Source organism: Somniosus microcephalus, chromosome 10, assembly GCF_052327205.1.
Source record: "Somniosus microcephalus isolate GS21.2 chromosome 10, FLI_Smic_1.0, whole genome shotgun sequence".
Classification (NCBI taxonomy): domain Eukaryota; kingdom Metazoa; phylum Chordata; class Chondrichthyes; order Squaliformes; family Somniosidae; genus Somniosus; species Somniosus microcephalus.
Window position 1 is genome coordinate 189,513,792 of NC_140996.1, and position 22,156 is coordinate 189,535,947.

At 46.3% G+C, this 22,156-nt stretch overlaps 1 protein-coding gene across 1 annotated transcript in view; it reads right to left on the reverse strand.

Annotated features, from left to right (window-relative positions):
• Positions 1-382: 382 nt before the first annotated feature.
• The window catches only part of LOC147111941 (E3 ubiquitin-protein ligase TRIM62-like), a 31,256-nt gene continuing 9,482 nt past the window's right edge, over positions 383-22,156 (reverse strand). The window contains exons 2-6 of the mRNA XM_085998303.1: positions 21,419-21,514; positions 20,083-20,316; positions 17,888-17,910; positions 3,301-3,449; positions 383-936 (exon numbers count right to left, since the gene is read on the reverse strand). Of these exons, the coding sequence (XP_085854429.1) occupies positions 383-936; positions 3,301-3,449; positions 17,888-17,910; positions 20,083-20,316; positions 21,419-21,514 (1,056 nt within the window). The remainder of the gene's footprint in view (positions 937-3,300; positions 3,450-17,887; positions 17,911-20,082; positions 20,317-21,418; positions 21,515-22,156) is intronic.

Sequence of the window (22,156 nt, forward strand, 5' to 3'; positions counted from 1 at the left end):
CCTCCCAGACTAGGAATTTACCAGCAAAGGCTGAAAATAAATATACAACCCAGTATTTTTGAAGTTCAGTTTGAGGAATTCAATGCAGCTTACCAAAAGAGAGGTAGCCAGAACTACTGTGAGGTCAATTTTAACCTAATCCACCTGTCGGGAAATTGATGGGGTTGGGTGCAAGGCTGGATTTACACCCTGCCCAATTTTACTCTCCACTAAAGTCAATGGAGAATAACATTGGGTGGGGTGTAAAACTGGCGTTCTACCCAATCCTATGGGTTTCCTGCTCGGCTAGTAGGTTAGAATTACCCCCACTTGAAAGCGCTTTCCTTTTGTTTTTTTTGTCACCGAAATTATATGAACAGATTTTTGAAGCTACAGTCAGTGGCTAAATCTGGCCAATTCCTTTCAGTTGCAAAACGGTTAAAGGTGCAAAATTTCCTCCTTTGCTGTTGCAGGGATTTAGAATAGGGTAAAGTGCTTCAGTAAATTTGTGATAAAAGGAAACTAAAAGGGTCATTTTCTCAGCATCATAAAATGCTAGCACTCCCCCAGTGTAATTTAAATAAACTCCAACCCGTTCCAGTTTTCCCCTGACAGTAATTTTTAGGGGTATGTTATTGTGCCACGCAGTATACTGCTCACAGCTGCATTCCAGAGACCATGACACATTGTTCCTGCCCAACCAACATTTGCCTTTCCTGGGTATGGATGAATAAGCAACCCCAATCTCCCAATCAGACTTGCTCTTCACCACCACCTCCCAGTAATGATTGCCAAATGTAAAGCCTTGCGAGCCAAGCACATACAAAGTGTCATCAAATCGTTTGGGGCTGTATGGAGCCTTTATAATCTCATCGGTGTAGCGTACGATTGTTCGGTCTTCTGAAAGGATAAGGTTTTCATTTGCAGTTAGAGGGTCAAAAGTAACAGTAGTCGCATCTGTGTTTTTAAAAAAGAAAAGGTTATCCAAAAATAAGCCCATTAAAATAAACATATTTAACAACACTATATTGCATTATATTCTAACTGTAATAATTTAATTCTTGTTCATCAACAACAGAATGTTAAGTTAGGTAGTGCCGTGGTGCAGCACAGTTCTTTCAGTACATTCTACGACAAGAACTTAAACTTAAATAGTGTCTTGAATGTAATTAAACATCCAAAAGTGCTTCACAGAGACAAAAATAACAGAACACTGAGCAGTTCTGGAAGAGGAGTTAGGGGAGGTGAATGAAGGCATAATCAAAAATATTAGGTTTTGAGGATGCTTTTAAAGGAGAGGAGAGAGGTAGGGTTTAAGGGGAAAGCTCCAGAGTGTGATGCTAAGAAAGCTAAAGGCTCTGAGACCAAAGGTGGAGTAGGGGGAAATGCAAAGGAGGCCAGAGTCATGAGCAATTGGTGCATGCAGGAAAATAGGGCTGAAGAAAGTTGTAGATGCAGGGAGTGACAAAGCCATGGAGGACTTGGTAGCTGAAGACAAGAATTTTGAACTTGATGTGCTGGAGCATCGTGAGCCAATGAAGGTTAGAAACAACAGGGGTGATAGGGGATCGGGAACTTAATTCTGAATAGAATGCAGGCGGCAGAGTTTCGGTGAAGTTGCAATTTGCGAATCATGCGACCTGTCCACCCTAACTGGGTTTGGAGGTGATAAATAAATGTCACAGTAAATGTGAGGTAGAGGCAGAGAGAGACAATGTTGCGGAGTGCAAATAGACAGGCTTGGTGGTGACCAGGGTTTGGGGTTTGAAACTCAGCTCAGAGTTAAACAAGAACCGAGGTTGTGTGCCATCAGGCACAGCCCAAGCGAGGAACCAGGGAGAGGTGGAGTCGGAGGACAAGGTACTGAGCTTTTAGTGGGGTACTAACAAGATGGCTTTGGCCTTGCCAGTGTTGAGTTGAGGGAAGTTCTTGCTAATCCAGGATTTGATATCGGCTAAGCAGTCAGACAGCAGTGTTGGCTGAGGAATCAAGGAGCAGGCCTACAGCTTCCTGCATGGAGTGCTTCAATCTCAGACAGAAGTGACAAGAGATCAGAAACCTCCCCAAAGGCAGATAGGGAACACTCATAAGTAGCTCTCACTAAGTCATTGCATATATTTCCTACAAGCCAGTCGAGAGTGCCACTGGCAGAGGCCTGGGAGCAACAGTGACGGGATTAATAAGAGACAAGAAATATAACTTCAATATTGAGGAAAAGATATGCTATTATTAATGCAATCATATTTTGAACTGAGGTATATCTATACTTTAAAAATCTCAGAACCTCTTGTGGTAGCATGATATTACTAAGCAGCTGCTATTGATCAACGATGTAATCCTGCAGGATTTGTGATGTAATTTATCGCTGAAATTTTTCTTTTCAGTGAAATGTAACTACTGTACACAGAAGGATAATGTGAAAAGAGCACACAAAGCTTGCAGTAAAAAATAAGAAGTTCTATTAAATGAAAATATGCCTTTCTTTAGGACCCCCCTTATTCCATGTGTTGGACCTTAACTCTCAGCATTAGAAACTCAGAAATAGGACGTAGACAGGATAAGAGGGTTCGAGTACAGGAACAAGGATGTCTTGCTGCAGTTGTACAGGGCCTTGGTGAGACCACACCTTGAGTATTATGTGCAGTTTTGGTCGCCTTATCTGAGGGAGGATGTTCTTGCCATGGAGGGAGTGCAGCGAAGATTCACCAGGCTGATACCTGGGATGGCAGGAATGACGTATGAGGAGAGATTGGGTCGATTGGGCTTATACTCGCTGGAGTTTAGAAGAATGAGAGGGGGATCTCATTGAAACTTATAAAATTCTAACAGAACTAGACAGACTAGATGCAGGAAGGATGTTCCCAATGGTCGGGGAGTCCAGAACCAGGGGTCACAGTCTAAGGATAAGGGGTAAGCCATTTAGGACAGCGATGAGGAGGAATTTCTTCGCCCAGAGAGTGGTAAAACTGTGGAATTCTCTACCACAGAAGGCAGTGGAGGCCAATTCATTAAATATATTCAAGAAGGAGTTGGATATATTTCTTAAGGCTAAGGGATCAAGGGATATGGGGAGAAAGCAGGGACAGGGTACTGAATTTGGATGATCAGCCATGATCTCGTTGAATGGCGGAGCAGACTCGAGGGGCCGAATGGCCTACCCCTGCTCCTATCTTCTATGTATCTATGTATAAATATAGCATTACTTTCAGTAGTATTACTAACATTTCATTTCTTATTTAAATCATATTACTGTAGTTTTTTTTTTCATTGTAGAAGAATTAGGGCTATTGCTGTATTGCAAAATGAAATGCTTCGACTCACATGCCAGTAGGGCTTTTCTGACCGAGGTATCATTCTTGGACAAGCTGTTGAAGAGCTTGCTGATTGACTTAATCAAAGAAGAAAGTTTGCTGTCATCAACCACAGTATCATGGATAACCAGTGTCTCTTTATCTAGTAATGAATTGATGCTAAAAGAAAAAATAAATTAATATGCTGTTTGCGTCATGGGAATATTATAACACTGACCGCAGAAACAAAAACATTTTAAACTAAAAAAAGATAAAATTAAACATATGTCAGTGTATTCAGTGAGGAATTGAAAGGGTGCTGAGGTCTTCGGAGTACCCATTGTGCATAGCACTGTGTAATACAGTGGAGACGAGCCTGTGACCCTGAGGGCCTGTGCACCAGGTGTGTGCTAGGATTGCTAACGAGCCACAATTTACATTAATCCTCAGTACCTGAACAGCACTGCAGCTGCTCATTGCCTATATGAAACAGATGCTGGATAGTAGGCCCCAGTTAGTCATGTCAGGGCCTTTACTTAAAGAGCAGTCTGCTTGGTAGTTGTATGAAGTAGCAATATTTTGACACAGTAATTTGTATATTTCATTGAATTTTTTATTTTGCTTTCCCTACTGAAGCCATGCCCGCCTTCGTAAAGCTACATCTCCGTTACCTATCTGGGGTGTTTGGAAGGGAACTGCAATTTCACAGAGCCTACATAGCACCTATGGGTATCCCACCACCATCTCTCTATCTAGGGGAGGAAAAGTAGGATCAGTGACTATACTATCTTCACACCTTTGAGCTCAAGAACAAGCCACCCATACATTGGCACCCAAGTATATTAGCCAAGCCATTCATATTTCCACATTTCTGAGGAGATCTGCATATGGAAACAATGATTTACTCGAGAGGCTGTAATAGAACTGTGCAGCCTCCTTTAGCCAGACTTTGAAACCACTTCAAGGACAGGGTCAGTGGTTGTCAAGGTGACTGCTGCCATGACACTTTTAAGTTACTGAACCTTTCCAAGCAATAGCAAGGCATATCTGACTAATCTTCGAAAATATATAAGCTTCAACATGCAGGTGACACATGCATTGTTTGCCAGGCCAAGGATTTCATTATTTTCCCCATGGATTGGTTGCTGTGAAACAGAGGATAACCACTGGAGCCCTTTCACAAAACCAGGAGCTAGGCCTAAAGAGGGATACAATGGGACACATGAAGCTACCAGGCACTTGGTGGAGCAGATCATTGGGATGCTGAAACAAAAGTTCAGGAGTTTTCCTGCACAGTCGGAACAAGATATCGCAGATTATTACAGCCTACTGTGTTTTATACAACTTGGCTCTGTGAAGGGCTATTGTCATGGATTATGGCAAAGAAGAGAGCCTGCCTTAACCAGTGGCAGAAGAAGTCCCTGAACCGGGAGCTAGAAGAGATGTCTGCACTCTAAAACCTGTAATCATCCAAATCACTTCTCTGAGTCCTTTCTAATACATCTATATCCTTTTTGAGATAGGATGACTGAAACTGCATGCCATGCTCTAGAATTAACCTAATCAGTGATCTGTACATTGTCAGTAAAATTTGTCCTGACTCATAATTTAATTCCTTCTAGATACACCCCAGCACCTGGTTTGCCTCAGGGTGCTTTTACACTACAACTTTAGTTTTGTTGTGAAACAGTTTCTGCTCCGCGCCATGCTGAGGTTGTACTGTAAATCTAGCCATGGCCGATCTGACTCAACAGAGAAGTGATGCGAGACTTCCTGCAGGGGGTAGTCTCACACCACTTCGGTTTGATACTGCATGGAGTGTACATCCAGCATGGTGTCAAACAAGGTTTAAAAAACATCCAAGGGGGTTCTACAATTAATATTAATGGATTAGACAATACAGATGCTGCTACATGCACTGCCTAAACATTTAATAATTGTACTGCTGGGAGAGAGCTCGGCACATGTGTGAAGCCATGCATGCACAGAGCTCTCTCCTAGGCAGAAAAATTGGAGTTACAGCCAGACAGGAGCCAAATGGTACTGTCTGAGGACAGTAGCTGCGGTGTAAATGCATCAATATTCATACGTGCTCTACACTGACCAGATGCTTATAGTACATGATCAATTATCACTCCCAAATCCTTTTCCTTTTTCACCATCGGCAATTGAGGATCTTGCCTGCCTAGCCCTATATAGTCACTGGCCCACTAGAAAATAGTACCTTTTCATTGTGTTTTTGTTTCAAACTAACTTGATAGCCAACCAAGTCCCGAAAAACATTGTTCAATTTAGGGGAGGCACTTATATGAATTACACTGGTGTTAGATTTGACTAGTTCCACAATTCTACTGGTTTACTGCCAAATAGGGTCTCTTCATTGCCTTCCCATTGACCTATTTTAGGAGCTGTTAGTGGTACATGTTTCCTTGAAGGCTCAGTGGAATTTGTATGCTTGTTGACCTAAACAGAGGCAGCTGATCAGCAATTACTTGGTAACTGTATCCACAATTAGCTTCTGCATTTGCTGCAACCGTACCACTTTAATTTAATTTTAATTTATTTTTGTTTGTCTATTTTATTTTTAAAAGTCAGTGGATCACCCCGCCTTGAAACTATAGTGATGCCTTCTTTAAGGGGAGGCACTTGTTGCGTCCCCATGAGATTTACCCAGTCCCAGTCCTTCAAAAAGTATCCTGTAGGAGTCTACGTACTCCTAACAAAATATACTGAACTCGGAGAGGTTCAACAGAAAAGGTTTAATTGTTGAGACCACATGTTGAACACAAAAATGGCGTCAGAGACTACACCAAGTCCGACTGCCTTTTTCAGTCCCCAGCTTCGACTGCCCCTCCCCCGCTCTGGGCTTAACTACGTTGCAGATCGAGTTTCTTAAAGGTGTGATCCTTCTTAAAGGCATGACGCCTGATTTATAGTCTACGGACCGAAAAGCGGATTGTGTCCTTTCTGTGATCGGTACGCCACACAGCTCCCCCCAGAATCCGCTAGTAGGGAGTGTACGAACCGGCGTGGCGGCTTGATGGCATGGCCGAAATGGCTCTTGGCGGTTGGTGTCAGGAGTGGGTCGGTCGGACGCGTCGGGCTCTTAGGCGGTCTGCACCGCGGTGGGGGTTGGCCCACTTGAACGGGTTCGTCGGGCTCTAGGTGTGCCAGCTTGAGCCGGTCGACCGACACCTTGTCAGTTCTGCCGCCCACTTGGAGGAGGAAGAACTTGTTCCCCGTCTGGAGTACCTTGTAGGGTCCGTCGTATGGGGGCCGTAGAGGTCCTCGGTGGGCGTCATGGCGCACGAAAACAAATTTGGCCATGTGCAGGCTAGGTAGTACGCGGGCTGCTGGTTCGCCGTGCCGGCCGGTGGGTACCGGAGCGAACTGTTGTGCTCGGTTGGCGAAAGCGCAGCGTTGCTGGTCAGCCGACCAGGGGGTCGTGGAGGTGGGCAGGAACTCTCCGGGTACGCGCAGCGGCTGGCCGTACATGAGTTCCGCCGCCGAGGCTTGCAGGTCTTCCTTGACCGCGGAGCGTAGGCCAAGTAGCACCCACGGGAGGCGGTCGAGCCAAGCCTCGTCCTCGAGGCTGGCGCGGAGGGACGCTTTCATGGACCTGTGGAATCGCTCGCACAGTCCGTTGGCTTGGGGGTGGTAAGCCATGGTGCGGTGAACGGCCACCCCGAGGTTTCGGGCGATGGCGGCCCACAGATCAGAGGTGAACTGCGGGCCTCTATCCGACGTCATGTTGGAGGGGACGCCGAACCGAGTGACTCAGGTCCCGATGAACGCCCTCGCGATGTCGGCGGTGGTGGTGGACGTCAGTGGAATGGCCTCGGGCCAGCGGGTGGTACGGTCCACGATTGTCAGCAGGTGCGTGTGACCTTGTGATGGCGGCAGGGGGCCGACGAGGTCGATGTGGACGTGGTCAAACCTTCTTTCTGGCATGGTGAACTCCTCAAGTGGGGCTTTGACGTGCTGGTGGATTTTGGCACGCTGGCAAGCTATGCAGGATCTGGACCAGACGTGCACATCTTTGCGCAGGCCGCGCCAGACAAATCGGTTGGCCACCAGTCTAATGGACGCGCGGGTGCCGGGGTGTGAGAGGCAGTGGACGATGTCGAACACCCGTTTTCGCCAGGACGCCGGGACTACGGGGCGGGGTTGCGCCAAGGAGGTGTCACATTTGACTGTGACGGCGGACGGGCCGCAGGCGACGTCGGTCAGTCGCAGCCCTGGGAGGGTTGTGGGCGTGGAGAGCAGATCAGGGTCGGTGCGTTGCTCCGCTGCCAGTTGAGCATAGTCCACTGCCAGGTGGGCGCCGTGGACGGCGGGGCGGGATAGGCAGTCGGCCACCACGTTGTCTCGACTGGAGATGTGCCGGATGTCTGTGGTGAATTCGGACACCGCGGCGAGCTGGCGTTGTTGCCTGGCTGACCACGGGTCCGCAGATTTTGCCATCGCGAATGTCAGGGGTTTGTGGTCGACAAACGCGGTGAAGGGGCGGCCCTCCAGAAGAAATCTAAAATGGCGGACTGCCAGGTACAGTGCGAGGAGCTCGCGGTCAAAGGCGCTGTATTTGGCCTCCGGGGGGCGCAGTTGGCGGCTGAAAAAGGCCAGCGGTTGCCAGGCCCCGTCGACGCACTGTTCGTACACGGCGCCGACCGCGTGGTCGGAAGCGTCCGTGGTGAGGGCCACCCTGGCGTTGGGCTGTGGGTGAGCGAGCATGGTGGCGTCGGCGAGCGCCTTTTTGGTCGAGTCGAAAGCGGTCAACATGTCCGCCGACCACTCGATCGCCATTCTGTCTTTCTTACCCCGGAGGGCTTCGTATAGGGGCCGCATGAGGGAGGCCGCTCCGGGAATGAAGCTGTTGTAAAAGTTGATCATCCCCAAGAACTCCTGGAGGCCTTTGATGGTGGTAGGCCGGGGGAACTGCTGGACGGCTTGCACCTTGGCGGGCAGGGGAATGGCTCCGTCCTGCGTGATGTGGTGGCTGAGGAATTCGATCCTGCTGAGGCCGAATTGGCACTTGGCTGGGCTGATGATGAGCCCGTGCTCACTGAGCCACTGGAACAGGGTGCGGAGGTGCTCGATGTGTTCCTGCTTGGAGGAACTAGCTACCAGGATGTCATCCAGGTAGACAAAGAGGAACTTCAGGTCCCGGAGGACCGAGTCCATGAGCCGCTGGAAGGCCTGGGCCGCATTTTTGAGGCCGAAGGGCATTCGGAGGAACTCAAATAGCCCAAAAGGGGTGATTATGGCCGTCTTGAGAACGTCCGTGGGGTGGACTGGCACCTGATGGTAACCGCGCACCAGGTCGACTTTGGAGAAGACTGAGCGGCCGGCCAGTCTAGCCGAGAAGTCTTGAATGTGCGGTATGGGGTACCGATCCGGCGTGGTGGCGTTGTTTAGGCGCCGGTAGTCCCCGCAGGGGCGCCATCCCCCGTCGGGTTTGGTGACGATGTGGAGTGGGGAGGCCCAGGGGTTGTTGGAGCGGCGGATGATGCCGAGCTGTTCCATTGTGGCGAACTCGGCCCGCGCGATCTCCAGCTTGGCCGGGTCCAGCCTGCGGGCGTGGGCATACACCGGTGGGCCTGTGGTGGGGATGAAGTGTTCTACCCCGTGCTTAGCAACTTTCGTGGAGAAGGTCGGGTTGGTGAGGGCTGGGAACTCAGCCAGGGGTGCTGAGTAGTCGTCCGTTGAGCGGGCGCGGCACTGCCACACCATTTCGGCGGGTTGGGGGGGTGCCATGGCGCCCGGGATAGGTGACATGGTGTTCATGTCCACGAGGCGGCGCCGAGGCACGTCGACCAACAGGCCGTGGGCGCACAGGAAATCCGCACCGAGGAGCGGGGAGAGCACCTTGGCGGTGATAAACTCCCAGTGGTAGCGGCGGCCTGCGAGGTCGATGGTGACGGTGCGGGTGCCGTACGTCCAGATGTCGGTGCCGTTGGCGGCAGCCAGCGCAGGGCCGCGGCCGCCTCGCTGGATCTCGAGGGCGGACACGGGGATGATGCTGCGCTGCGCGCCCGTGTCACATAGGAAACGGCGTCCGGAGGCGCTGTCCGTAACGTACAGCAGCGCGCCTGCTTGCCCCAAGGCCATTGTGTAGGCCGGTGTGGGGGCGGTTGGAAACGTGCAGGGATGGCTGCAGCGGCGTGCCCGTGCGCCGAACCGGGTATGGAAGTAGCAGTAGCCCTGGGTCGGAGGGCTTGGGGGACGTGGGGGCCTGGGGGGCCTCGTGGCCGAGCTGTGTGGCCGTGCAATAGAGGGTGGAGCGCGCGCCGATGCTGCGGAGGCCAGGTCGGGGGTGATGGCGTGGTTGGAGCCGGCGGACAGGAGCTTATCGGCTTCGTCGGCCAGGTCCTCGAGGTCCGTGAGGCTGGACGCCACGATCGCCGGGCGGATGCTGGGGGGTAGTTGGCGGATAAAGAGCGTGCGGAAGAGGGAGCCGGGCGGTTTCTCATCGGTCAGAGCAAACATGTGTGAGAGCAAGTCTGACGGCGTGGAGTCACCGAGGCCCGGGAGGTCGAGGAGTTGGCAGTTGCGCACGAATTGGGAGGCTGTGAATTTTTTAAGGAGCGTGGCCTTGAGATGTGCGTACTTGCCTTCCTCCGAAGGGTTTTGTAGTGTTGTCCAGACATTCGTGATTGTGGAGCTGCCCAGGGAGGCGAGGAGGTAGTCGTACATCGTTGCGTCGGCGGTGATGCCGCGGAGTCGGAATTGTGATTCGGCTTGAAGGAACCAGGCGGTGGCTAGGTTCTCCCAGAACTCCGGCAGCTTCACAGAAACTGCGTTTGTGTCAGCCATGGTTACGCTTAGGAGTCGTCCTGAGCGTCGGGGTCACCAATGTAGGAGTCTACGTACTCCTAACAAAATATACTGAACTCGGAGAGGTTCAACAGAAAAGGTTTAATTGTTGAGACCACATGTTGAACACAAAAATGGCGTCAGAGCCTACACCAAGTCCGACTGCCTTTTTCAGTCCCCAGCTTCGACTGCCCCTCCCCCGCTCTGGGCTTAACTATGTTGCAGATCGAGTTTCTTAAAGGTGTGATCCTTCTTAAAGGCATGACGCCTGATTTATAGTCTACAGACCGAAAAGCGGATTGTGTCCTTTCTGTGATCGGTACGCCACAATCCTTTCATTTCCCTTTGTGGCTGATAGGCACCACATGACTTTCGTTTTTTGATTTCTCCTGATTTTACTGTTTTGATTGATTCAGTTATTTTTGTTAGTTTTGTTTTGCTTAAGCTAATCTGGAAAGGCATCCCTCCATCTAATTTTTATGGAGGCACTTAAAGGCTACATCCAATCCCACAGTCCCATCTGCCTGCCTAAAATGGGGCACTTTAATTGCCTGTTTTGCAATGACAAGAAGTCCATGTTTTATTTCCTTTCCAGACCATACTTGGCCAGCTTGACAAACCATATTCAGCATTTCATATGGAGAGGGTACGGTTTATGACGTTGAAGATTGAGTGGCTCCTAAGTTGATCAAAACCCCAAGAATATGCTGAACTGATGGCATGTCATTGGCTCTTCTGTGTTTTATTTTGTTAAGCATTTAAATTTGGATTTGATGGGCCATGATTCCATTGCTGCTGGAAGGGGGAGGGGATGAATGGTTTATTAATATTTCTGGATAGCAGACATCATGGTTGAGGCAATTCATATCTTTTAGGGAAGGATTCAGTAATTATTACACAACTATTTATTGGTGGGAATCGCCAATAAATGATTTCTTTTAAAATAAAATGTTTGGGGGAGAAATTCGGTACCGCCCCATTTGTGGCACAATTATCGGCCGGACGCAAAGTTTAGCGCCTGGCGCTAATTATCGCCTCTGACTGCAAACTTGGCTTCTATCACCCCTGGAGATGATTGGAGCGCTAAATCAGGTGCTAGACACCTCTCTTAAGGCGCTAACGCCGAGGAGCAAGGCGCTACCTCAGAGCGCTGGCGAAGCTCATGTGATGTCAGTCAGCAATGGAACACAGACACAATGGCACCAGCCAGTTCTTAAAGGGGAGGGTTGATTTTGCTCTCCATCCACATTCTGCTCATTGCAGCTTTGAATCTCGGCCTGGAGAGACCTGTACATCAAATCTGTTGGAAAGAACAATGGAGAGAGCCAGGGAAAGAGCTCAGAGTGCAGCCCCCATAGTCTCTTCTAAATTGATGCAAGGAATGTCAAATCAAATGAACCTGCTCAGTACCCAAAACTCCTTCACACAGCGTTGAATCTCTCCAGAAGTCTCTCTCTCTCTCTCAGAATGCGTGGTGCAAAAATGTCGCCGACAAAAAAAGGCAGGAAGCGGTCGCCTTTAAACATCGCTCCCCCAGTCCCTTCCCGACTGCAAAACATTCCCCTCTACCTGTTGTTGCTAGTGGCAGGCGGTAAGGCAGGGGGCGCCACCCAATATCCGGTCCGGGGCGCTACCGGGGCGTTGCATGCTCGACTGACGTCACGATCTGCGGGAGCAGGAGATCGTGGCAGTAGTGTTTAGCACCGCCGCAAAATGTCTGGTCAATTTTAGCGACTCAAACGTTGCCGCGCCCAGGCGCCAGTTGCTTTGCGCCCCATTAGCTCCCTCTTTTCCCCCTTAATGTTTTCTACAGCTTAAGTGAACTTCTCTAAACTAATTTCTCATCTTCTATATACGAGTGTTTGTGCATTGCAGAGATCGAATACAGAACTCCCATGGGAACTGTGGGTGCTTGATGGGAGGCAGTCATGTTCTGTTGTCTGATACAGCTGCTATTAATTAAAACTAACATTCCTAGCAAATGTCACACAACTACTGCTAAGCAATTATTACTGTGTCTGCATTTGAGGTATAAATTATTCTATTTAAAATTATCTCCATCTCTTCTGTTTGTGTCTCAAAGCACTTCACACAATTAGATTTTCATCTGTAAACACTGTATAGGCAGAGCGCAGAATGGAAAATCATAGAGGAAAAGATCATGTGCCCGTAACAGATCCATCCCGATTTTACTTTAAATCAAGGGAAGTGGGCACCATTACAGCCATGCAACTCCCCTCCCCCAATTTTCCTCCTTGCTCTCCGCCAGATGATAATTCATGCCCAGGCAGTACAGATCAAAATCTACCCCAATGAAATCTACCCATAGACGACAATGAGATTAATGTGTTACTTTGTTGTTTTGGCGAGCATTGGTTGAGGGAGGAAAGTTGGCAAAGGCACTTGGAGAATTCTCTACTTTGTTTCAACTGGTATCATGGAGTCTTTAACTTTTACATGTACAAATAGGAGTGCAGGCACCTCCAAAACTGCAACACTCCCTCAGTACTGCATTGTAGTGTCACCATCGATCAGGAGCTAAAATCCTAGTGTGAACTTTGAACCCACAATCTTCTGACCTAGAGTCAAGAGCACTACCAACTAAGCCAAGTTGCCACAAAATATGTAATAGCTCCAAGTAAATAAAGAATGAAAAATGGACATAGATGAATACTTTTTATAGCATCAATTTAAAATCATAACAATAAACAATCTTAAATATTACATGTATACATTAATAAAGATTATTTTGTAAAATAGAATATGTAGCTTGCCGTACTTTGTAACTGGGCTTGGAAAATATACTTTGCATTTTCAAAATGAATGCCAATTGTGACCAAATGAATGTCCATTTTTTTTTATACCAACTCCAGCTCCCAAGTCTTAAGGTGGCACATTTTATAGTTTGGAGAGCAGAGGACATTCACTGGAAAATGTATGATCTTTGCAAGCATACAGATATTTTTGGTGTTTTTATCAGATCTCGATTTCATTGTGACTCTACTCATCACTTTTATGATTGCGCACTCCGGCACCAAGCCTCGTCTGCACATTGGGAAATCATGCACATACTGCCAAGGCTTTGCTTCCATGGTGGATTGAAAAATCAGTTGCTGCATGCCTGCAGTTTGCTGAAGTGTGCTTCTGATGAGTTAGGGTCTACTCCAGGAGTGCACAATCAGAAAATTTGTACTCCAGCCTCAACTCTGTGTCACTCCATATCCAAAAGCACTTCACATGGCAGGTACCTGCAGGCTGATGGATCAGCTTGAGTCCTTCCTCAACCGTAGAACCCTGGGATCCAAATCTCACAGGGTCTGCTTTTAAAAGACAAACATCACCTGAACACCAATGTTTTTTGCAGTCATTAGATGTGCCAAGCACCCTGCAAGGTCTGAGAGCCAGTGTGGACGAGCCTAGTAATCATGTCTGTGCAATCGCTGGTGACTGCATGCTAACTACAGTCCACCACGCTGTGTGCAGCACGTCAGGGACTTTCTGCAACAGAGCTCTAGTGATTGTAGTCTGAAGCCCAGTCACAGTTGCCTCGATATTTACAAGGAGGCAAGAAGGGAGTAGGGGGCGGGGGGGAGCCGGGGAACCCAGAAATGCAGGTAACACTGAGGTCTTGTCGTAAATTTTTTGCTCCATTTCATGGCTGGCAGCCAGTCAGATTGAGAGGCTGGCTGGCTGTTGGGTGGGAAGGCCTGCACTGAAAAGCCGCAGCCAGGGAACAAAGTGTCAGAGGGTTGGGGCCGAGGTTGGCAGGGGGTGGGGGGCGAACAGTTTGTGGGTCAGGGTGAGATCCTGACTGGGGCAGGTGGGGGGGGGTGCGCAGTTGAACAGATTGTGGGTTGCTGGGGGCTTCAGACTGCAGGTGAGGGGGCTTCAGTTTGTGGGTGATATGGGTTCGGATCGCGGGGGTGGGGGGTAATCGCGGAGAGGGAAACGGTTTGTTTGAGAGGCCGAGGGAGGCACCTCTGCTCCCCCTGGCCCACTTATCTGCTGGATCTGGCCTATCTCTGCTACCTTCAGCTGTTGGGTTTCCCAAGCCCTGGGAAACCCAGCCCACAACAGTTAAAACTGAAAGTCTGTTAAAATATGAGGCACGTAGCCTTATTAAAATATTTAAATAACTGACCTGCTTCTCGTGAGTATGTTAGTCTGAATCCATCTCCATTAAAACTGGACTTAGACAAGTTTGAGGCGGGTTGGGATCAGGTTTCAGATTTGTGAAATTTTAACACCCCCACCCTGCCCTTGTCCTGCCCGTCATGGAGGGGTTAAAATTCTCCACAGTGTCTCTTATTAGGCTTAGGCTGCTGAGGCCTTTAGTTTCAATCTACATCAGAGTGTCTCGTCTGGTTTTAACATGTTGGGGGATTAGATGGGGAGAACCACTGTGCCTCCTTTGCTGCTCATAGATCTGCTCGCACACAGATCAGCTGACATGGTGAAGCAGTGCCCAGTAGCAACAGCACGACTGGAGTGGGCATGGATGGGGCTGCTGCCTCTCTGAGCAATGCCACATCCAACCCTGCACCCATCTCCCGACTAAAATGATATTATCAGAAAGCAAGCAAGACTAGGCTTCCACTAAGCAGTGAGCGTGATGGAGCAAGCTCTAAGGCCACCTCATGAATCACACCAGGGAGGCAGAGGACATTATTGTCACCGATACTCAGTACCCAGTTACCTCCTGCAATGGGGAAAGCACGAGATTCTAAACCACACAAAACATACATTGTCACCAAGGGGAAGCACCAGGGCCAGAAACACTATTCACACATACAAATCATTTATAGGATGTTAAATTTGGTTGGACTTTATTTCACTGGATGGAGAAAACTGTTTGAGTAGAATGATCAACAAAAACAACAACAACTTGCATTTATATAGCACCTTTAACTTAGTAAAAATGTCCCAAGGTGCTTCACAGGAGCGTTGTCCAACATAATTTGACACCAAGCCACATAAAGAAATATTAGGAAAGTTTACAAAAGCTTTGTCAAAAAAGTAGGTTTTAAGGAGAGACTTAAAGGAGGAGAGCGAGGTAGAGAGGCGGAGAGGTTTAGGGAGGGAATTCCAGAGCTGAGGGCCTCGGCAGTTGGAGGCAAGGCCGCCAATGGTGGAGCGATGAAAATTGGGGATGCGTAAAAGGCCAGAATTGAAGGAGTGCAGAGATCTTAGAGGGTTGTAGGGCTGGAGAAGGTTACAGAGATCATTGAAAAGGTTTTAAAATTACTTTAAAAAAGAATTCCTAATGTGATTAGAAAAGGGAAAAAACATATATAAATGTTAAAGAAAAAACACAAAATATTTCTTGGTATCTTATAAGGTCCAGAGGTTGTAAGTATGGATTATACAGTTGGATTAATAATTTGCCATTTGTTTCATTGAGACTTCAGATTGAGTAAAAATTTCACAAAACTTTATCTTTTTGGAGATTTGCCTATTCTTCCTTGACATACTGGAATATTTCCACTGGAGCTGAGGCGGCTATGACTAGATTTTTTTTTACAATTATGAAGACTTCTATTAGGTTGAATGAAGAAATACTATTTCCTCTGATTGTGAACTCAGTAACAAGGGGTTATCAATTTAAAATTGTAACTAAGAGAGTGAGGAGGGAAGTTAGGGGAATTTTTTTTATGCAGAGAGTAGTTGGACATGGAATGCATTCCCCATGGTGGATATCTCTGAGCTGGTGCTTGGGAGAGAGAGGGTGAGTGATGGCGTATGCTGTGAAGTATTGCTAAGACCAAATGCAATGGAACCTGGATCTTCATCTTTGGGCACATCAAAAGGAAGATAGAATAGGTTGCTGAGGATCAGTGTTCAGATGTGGCTTCCAGTATAAGGAGTAACATGAGAGTTTCATAAAGAAGAAAGCAAGCAAGAAAGGCTTGCATTTATATCGCGCCTTTCATGACCTGCGGACGTCCCAAACCACTTTACAGCCAATTAAGTACCTTTGAAGTGTGGAGACTCATGTAATGTAAGAAATGCCAAATAAATATCAATGGCACTAACACCAAAAAACAGGAGATTTCTCAAGGACGGGAGATTAGCAACACAGCTAGAAATGCAGAAGTGATAGAGGATTCGATAGTTAGAGGGATTGATCTTTTGCAGCCCAGATTGCCATTCCTAGATGCATTGGGATTGGGGGCAAGGTATTGACTTGGATAGAAAACTGGTTGGCAGACAGAAAGCAAAGAGTTGGAATAAACGGGTCTTTTTCCGAGTGGCAGGCAGTGACTAGTGAGGTACCGCAGGGATCAGTCCTTGGACCCCAGCTATTCACAATATATATTAATGATCTAGACAAGGGAACTAAATGTAATATCTCCAAATTTGCAGACGACACAAAGCTGGGTGGGCGTGTGTGCTGTGAGGAGGATGCCGAGAAACTCCAGTACGATTTGGACAGGTTGGGTGATTGGGCAGAAGCAGGGCAGATGCAATATAACGTGGATAAATGTGAGGTTATCCACTTTGGTGGCAAAAACAGGAAGGCAGATTATTATCTGAATGGCAATAGATTGGGAGAAGGGGAAGTGCAACGAGACCTGGGTGTCCTTGTGCACCAGTCGCTGAAGGTAAGCATGCAGGTGCAGCAGGCGGTTAAGAAGGCAAATGGTATGTTGGCCTTCGTAGCGAGAGGGTTTGAGTACAGGAACAAGGATGTCTTGCTGCAGTTGTACAGGGCCTTGGTGAGACCACATCTTGAGTATTGTGTGTAGTTTTGGTTGCCTTATCTGAGGAAGGATGTTCTTGCCATGGAAGGAGTTCAGCGAAGATTCACCAGGCTGATACCTGGGATGGCAGGAGAGATTGGGTCGATTGGGCTTATACTCGCTGGAGTTTAGAGGAATGAGAGGGGATCTCATTGAAACTTATAAAATTCTGACAGGACTGGACAGACTAGATGCAGGAAGGATGTTCCCGATGGTCAGGGAGTCCAGAACCAGGGGTCACAGTCTAAGGATAAGGAGTAGGCCATTTAAGACAGAGATGAGGAGGAATTTCTTCACCCAGAGAGTGGTGAACCTGTGGAATTCTCTACCACAGAAGGCAGTAGAGGCCAATTCATTAAATATATTCAAGAAGGAGTTGGATATATTTCTTAAGGCTAAAGGCATCAAGGGATATGGGGAGAAAGCAGGGACAGGGTACTGAATTTGGATGATCAGCCATGATCGTATTGAATGGTGGAGCAGGCTCGACGGGCCGAATGGCCTACTCCTGCTCCTATCTTCTATGTTTCTATGTTTCTATGTTGCCTTCCTTCCATTGAAGTCAATGGAAATAAAAATGGGGAGAGATGTGAAGCGGGCTGCCGACTCACTAGCACCTGTTTTACACTATCACACAAAGTCAGTATCTACCCCATACATGCAGCCAGAAGGACAGAATGGCTGCAGTACATTGAGGGCCTCACAATTTTCAGTAACATTTGTCTTTATGTTTTTAGCATTTGCGTTTTGCCCCTGTTGCCTGTTCACTGCCTAACAACCTCCTTTGGCTACATGAGAGGGATGGCACCTGGGCCACTAACATCTACAAAATGGCCAACAAAGCCACTCTAAGATTGGCCGACAGGAACCTCAAATTGACCCAGGCAAGTTGGGCAAGACCATCTTCCAAACCCGTGCAAATTGTAGGGGGAAAAAACTCTTAAATATACAACACTTTGCCATTCAATTAATAAATCACAAAGGTTTGAAAAATTTACTTTTAATTGTGCAGCCCTTATAATCATATTTAGTAAAACCAAGTGATTTATTGAATTTCTTACTTACCGATATTCATTGCAGTTTGCTCCCTATAGGAAAAACAAAGCAAAAAACATTTCAATTACATAGAATTACATAGAATATACAATTCAGAAACAGGCCATTTGGCCCAACCAGTCCGTGCCAGCGTTTATGCTCCACTCGAGCCTCCTCCCATCCTTCCTCATCTAACTCTATCAGCAAAACCCTCTATTCCCTTCTCCATCATATAATTAGCTAGCTTCCCCTTAAATGCATCTATACTATTCACCTCAACTATTCCCCGTGGTAGCGAGTTCTCACCACTCTCTGGGTAAAGAAGTTTCTTCTGATTGCACTCTTGGCCGGCCTCCCATCTTCCACCCTCCATAAACTTGAGGTCATCCAAAACTCTGCTACCCGTGTCCTAACTCACACCAAGTCCCGTTTACCCATCACCCCTGTGCTCGCTGACCTACATTGGCTCCTGGTTAAGCAACGCCTCGATTATAAAATTCTCATCCTTGTTTTCAAATCCCTCCATAGCCTCAGCCCTCCCTATCTCTGTAACCTCCTTCAGCCTTACAACCCTCAGAGATATCTGCAATCCTCTAATTCGGGCCTCTTGCTCATCCCCAATTTTAATCACTCTACCATTGGCGACCGTGCCTTCAATTGCCAAGGCCCTAAGCTCTGGAATTCTCTCCCTAAACCTCTCCAGCTCTCTATCTCTCTTGCCTCCTTTAAGACACTCCTTAAAGCCTACCTCTTTGACCAAGCATTTGGTCATCTACCCTAATATCTCCTTATGTGGCTTGGTGTCAAATCTTGATTGATAACATTCCGCTGACGTGCCTTGGGATATTTTACTATGTGAAAGCCACTATATAAATTTGAGTTCTTGTTGTTGTTGAATTCCCTATTTGATTTGTTGGTGACTATCTTATATTGATGGCCTCTAGTTTTGCTCTTCCCCACAAGTAGAAACACTCTCTCTGTGTCTACTCTATCAAAACCTTTCATAATTTTAAAGAACTCTATTAGGTCATCCCTCAGCCAAAAGAAAAGAGGCCCAGGCTGTTCATCCTTTCCTGATAGGTATAACGTCTCATTTCTGGTATACGTAGGATTACATGGGATATACAGCACAGAAACAGGCCATTCGGCCCAACCAGTCCATTTCGGCGTTTATGCTCCATGCGATCCTCCTCCCGTCTTTCCTCATCTAAATCTATCAGTGTAACCCTCTATTCCCTTTTCCCTCATATGCTTGTCTAGCCTCCCCTTAAATGCAGCCATACTATTTGCTTCAACCACTCCCTGTGGTAGCGAGTTCCACATTCTCACCACTCTTTGGGTAAAGAAGTTTCTTCTAAATTCCCTATTGGATTTCTTGGTGACTATCTTATATTGATGGTTATGCTCTTCCCCACAAGTGGAAACATTCTCTCTGTATCCACTCTATCAAAATTTTTCATAATTTTAAAGACCTCTATTAGGTCACCCCTCAGCCTTCTTTTTTCAAGAGAAAAGAGACCCAGCCTGTTCATCCTTTCCTGATATGCATACTCTCGCATTTCTGGAATCATCCTTGTAAATCTTCTCTGCACCCTCTCCAGTGCCTCTATATCCTTTTTATAATATGGCGACCAGAACTGTACGTAGTACTCTACGCTTGGTCTAACCAAGGATCGATACAAGTTTAGCATAGCTTCCCTACTTTTCAATTCTATCCCTCTAGAAATAAACCCTAGTGCTTGGTTTGCTTTTTTATGGCCTTGCTAACCTGTGTCGCAACTTTTTGTGATTTGTGTATTTGTACTCCGAGATTCCTTTGTTCCTCTACCCCACCTAGACTCGCACCCTCCAAGTAATAAGTGACCTCCCTATTCTTCCTACCAAAATGTAATACCTCACATTTATCTGTGTTGAACTTCATTTGCCAATTATATGCCCATTCTGCAAGTTTATTAATGTCCTCCTGCAATTTGTTGCAGTCCTCCTCAGTATTGACAATTTGGTGTCATCTGCAAATTTAGAAATTGTGTTTTTGATTCCTAAGTCTAAATCGTTAATGTAAATTGTGAACAGCAGTGGTCCCAGCTCTCCAGTGCCTCTATATACTTATTATAATTTCTCTCCAACAAATCTGTTCAAAGAGAACATTACCCATATTTTGATGTTAATGCATTAAGAATAACAGTGAATAATTCAACAAGAATTTTTTTTTTAAAGTAAGTTACCTTTAGAAACCTGAATGAGTCACTCTGGTTTAAAATGGTATGTATCTGCTGAATAGTTCGTTTTAGGTCATCAAGCTCTTCCACCCAGTCTTTGGTCTGTGTTTCAATGTACAGAGCGGCAGCCTGTCGTTCAGCTTCAATGAACCGCATGGTCTGCTGCTCATCATCTTCAATAAGTGCTTTAATCCCCTTATAATGCTGTATAGCTTTTTCCAGATATCCAGAGTATGCTGCCTACATGAATAATCCAAAAAGGAAGACACTTTAGATTCCTTTCTTGGAAATACTCATATTTAAATATTTATATTTTAATTCAAGGACCACTCCTTTTAAATCAATTTATGATTTTCTGTATAAAGGAAAATAAAGAATCAGGGGAATCATGAAAAATAATTAATGCAACACTACCCTTTAATCCTAACTCTGAAAAGTCTGCTCCAAACATGGAGTATATTTTAAATTTATATAGTCTGAGGTGAACTCTATTTTGTTCACATAATATATAAAACATTTGTGACTTCACAGTTATATTCATGACTCCTCAGTTTTGTTGTGTCTAGTTTTGAGTTTTTGCAGCTTTCACTTATTTTATTCAGTCACAAAAATGTTCCAGGGGCTGGTGGAAAAATATGTTCTGTCAGTCACATTTCTTACTCCATTAATTATTTTTAGATTTGATTTCCCCTCCGTATTACAGATATGAACATTTTTAATATCCATTTTAACTTACTTTAAAACCGCAATAGAAGACAAGACAAGCTGACAATTATGAACGCGTAATAAGGGGCAATTAAAGACTTCAGTCATATCACATCATAACATATATTCATTATATAAAAATGAAGCAGGCAGGTTAAATATTGTGATTACTCATCTTGGGAACACAACACTGAGATTGATGAAATTCCATGAAATTAAACTCAATATCATAGAATGGCACTACAGTAGGAATCACATGTCACTTTGAATTATGTGATGCAATTTCTGGAGCCTGCCCTTCTCCCCACCACCCCCCACCACCCCACCCCACATTGTAATGGACCTACTTCCTCTGCACTCACGAGCAACTTTTTCACTTCCACTTTGTCAGAAAAATAAGTGCATATGTGCTTCAAAGCAGTAATATGTCTCAGGATTCAAAAGACACTAATAACTACTTAAGCTTTATCTTCACCCAAATGAACCCCATACATGTTACTCATATGGTACACAACCTTACATCTTATCCCCTATGTACATTTCTATAATATTGTCTTATTAATATATCTAACTTCACTTCTTAAACAAAAAGGCTCTTTTCTTTAAAAATACAATTAGCTTTAAAAATAAGACTTACTAACACATGGGAATTCAGTTCCCGCAGCCGTTTGATAGCTTCTTCTGTTTTTGTCCTCTTCATATTAAGCTCTTTCATTTTTTCCGTGAAAGACAGCTGATAAGAAAGCAAAGGGAATTAATTACTGTACTCACCAGTAACCTGTTATTGATACAGGTCCTGAGAAGTATTATATTGTGTCTCATCATAGGGCAAATTGCTTCATGATAATGTCTTTATGAAGTGCACAGTCATAGAAGAGATTTTCAAAAGAGCACTCAGTCATTTGTTCAAACCTGGTAAATGCTCTTTTAGCTGCTATGGCAACCCCATCCTGCAGTATCTTGAGTTAGTTAGTTAAGTTCTCATCATGCCCAGGGGAGCTGTGAGGTTAGTCAGCTAGACTGAATGGTTGAAGATTTACAGTGCTTGTTTTGCATTTTTCCAAAGTCTTGTTCATAAGAACATAAGAACATAAGAAATAGGAGCAGGAGTAGGCCAATTGGCCCCTCGAGCCTGCTCCGCCATTCAATAAGATCATGGCTGATCTGATCCTAACCGCCAATCCACTATGACAGGACTATCTCCTGAATCTAATAGGATTAGACACACGAAACAGGAGCAGGATCAGGCTACACGGCCCCTGGGCCCGCTCCGCTACCCACAGGGCCATGACCGATCCGAACCTAGACTCATGTCCAAATTCCTGCCCGCTCCCTGTAACCCTTAATTCCCTTTTCTTCTAGGAAACTGTCTATT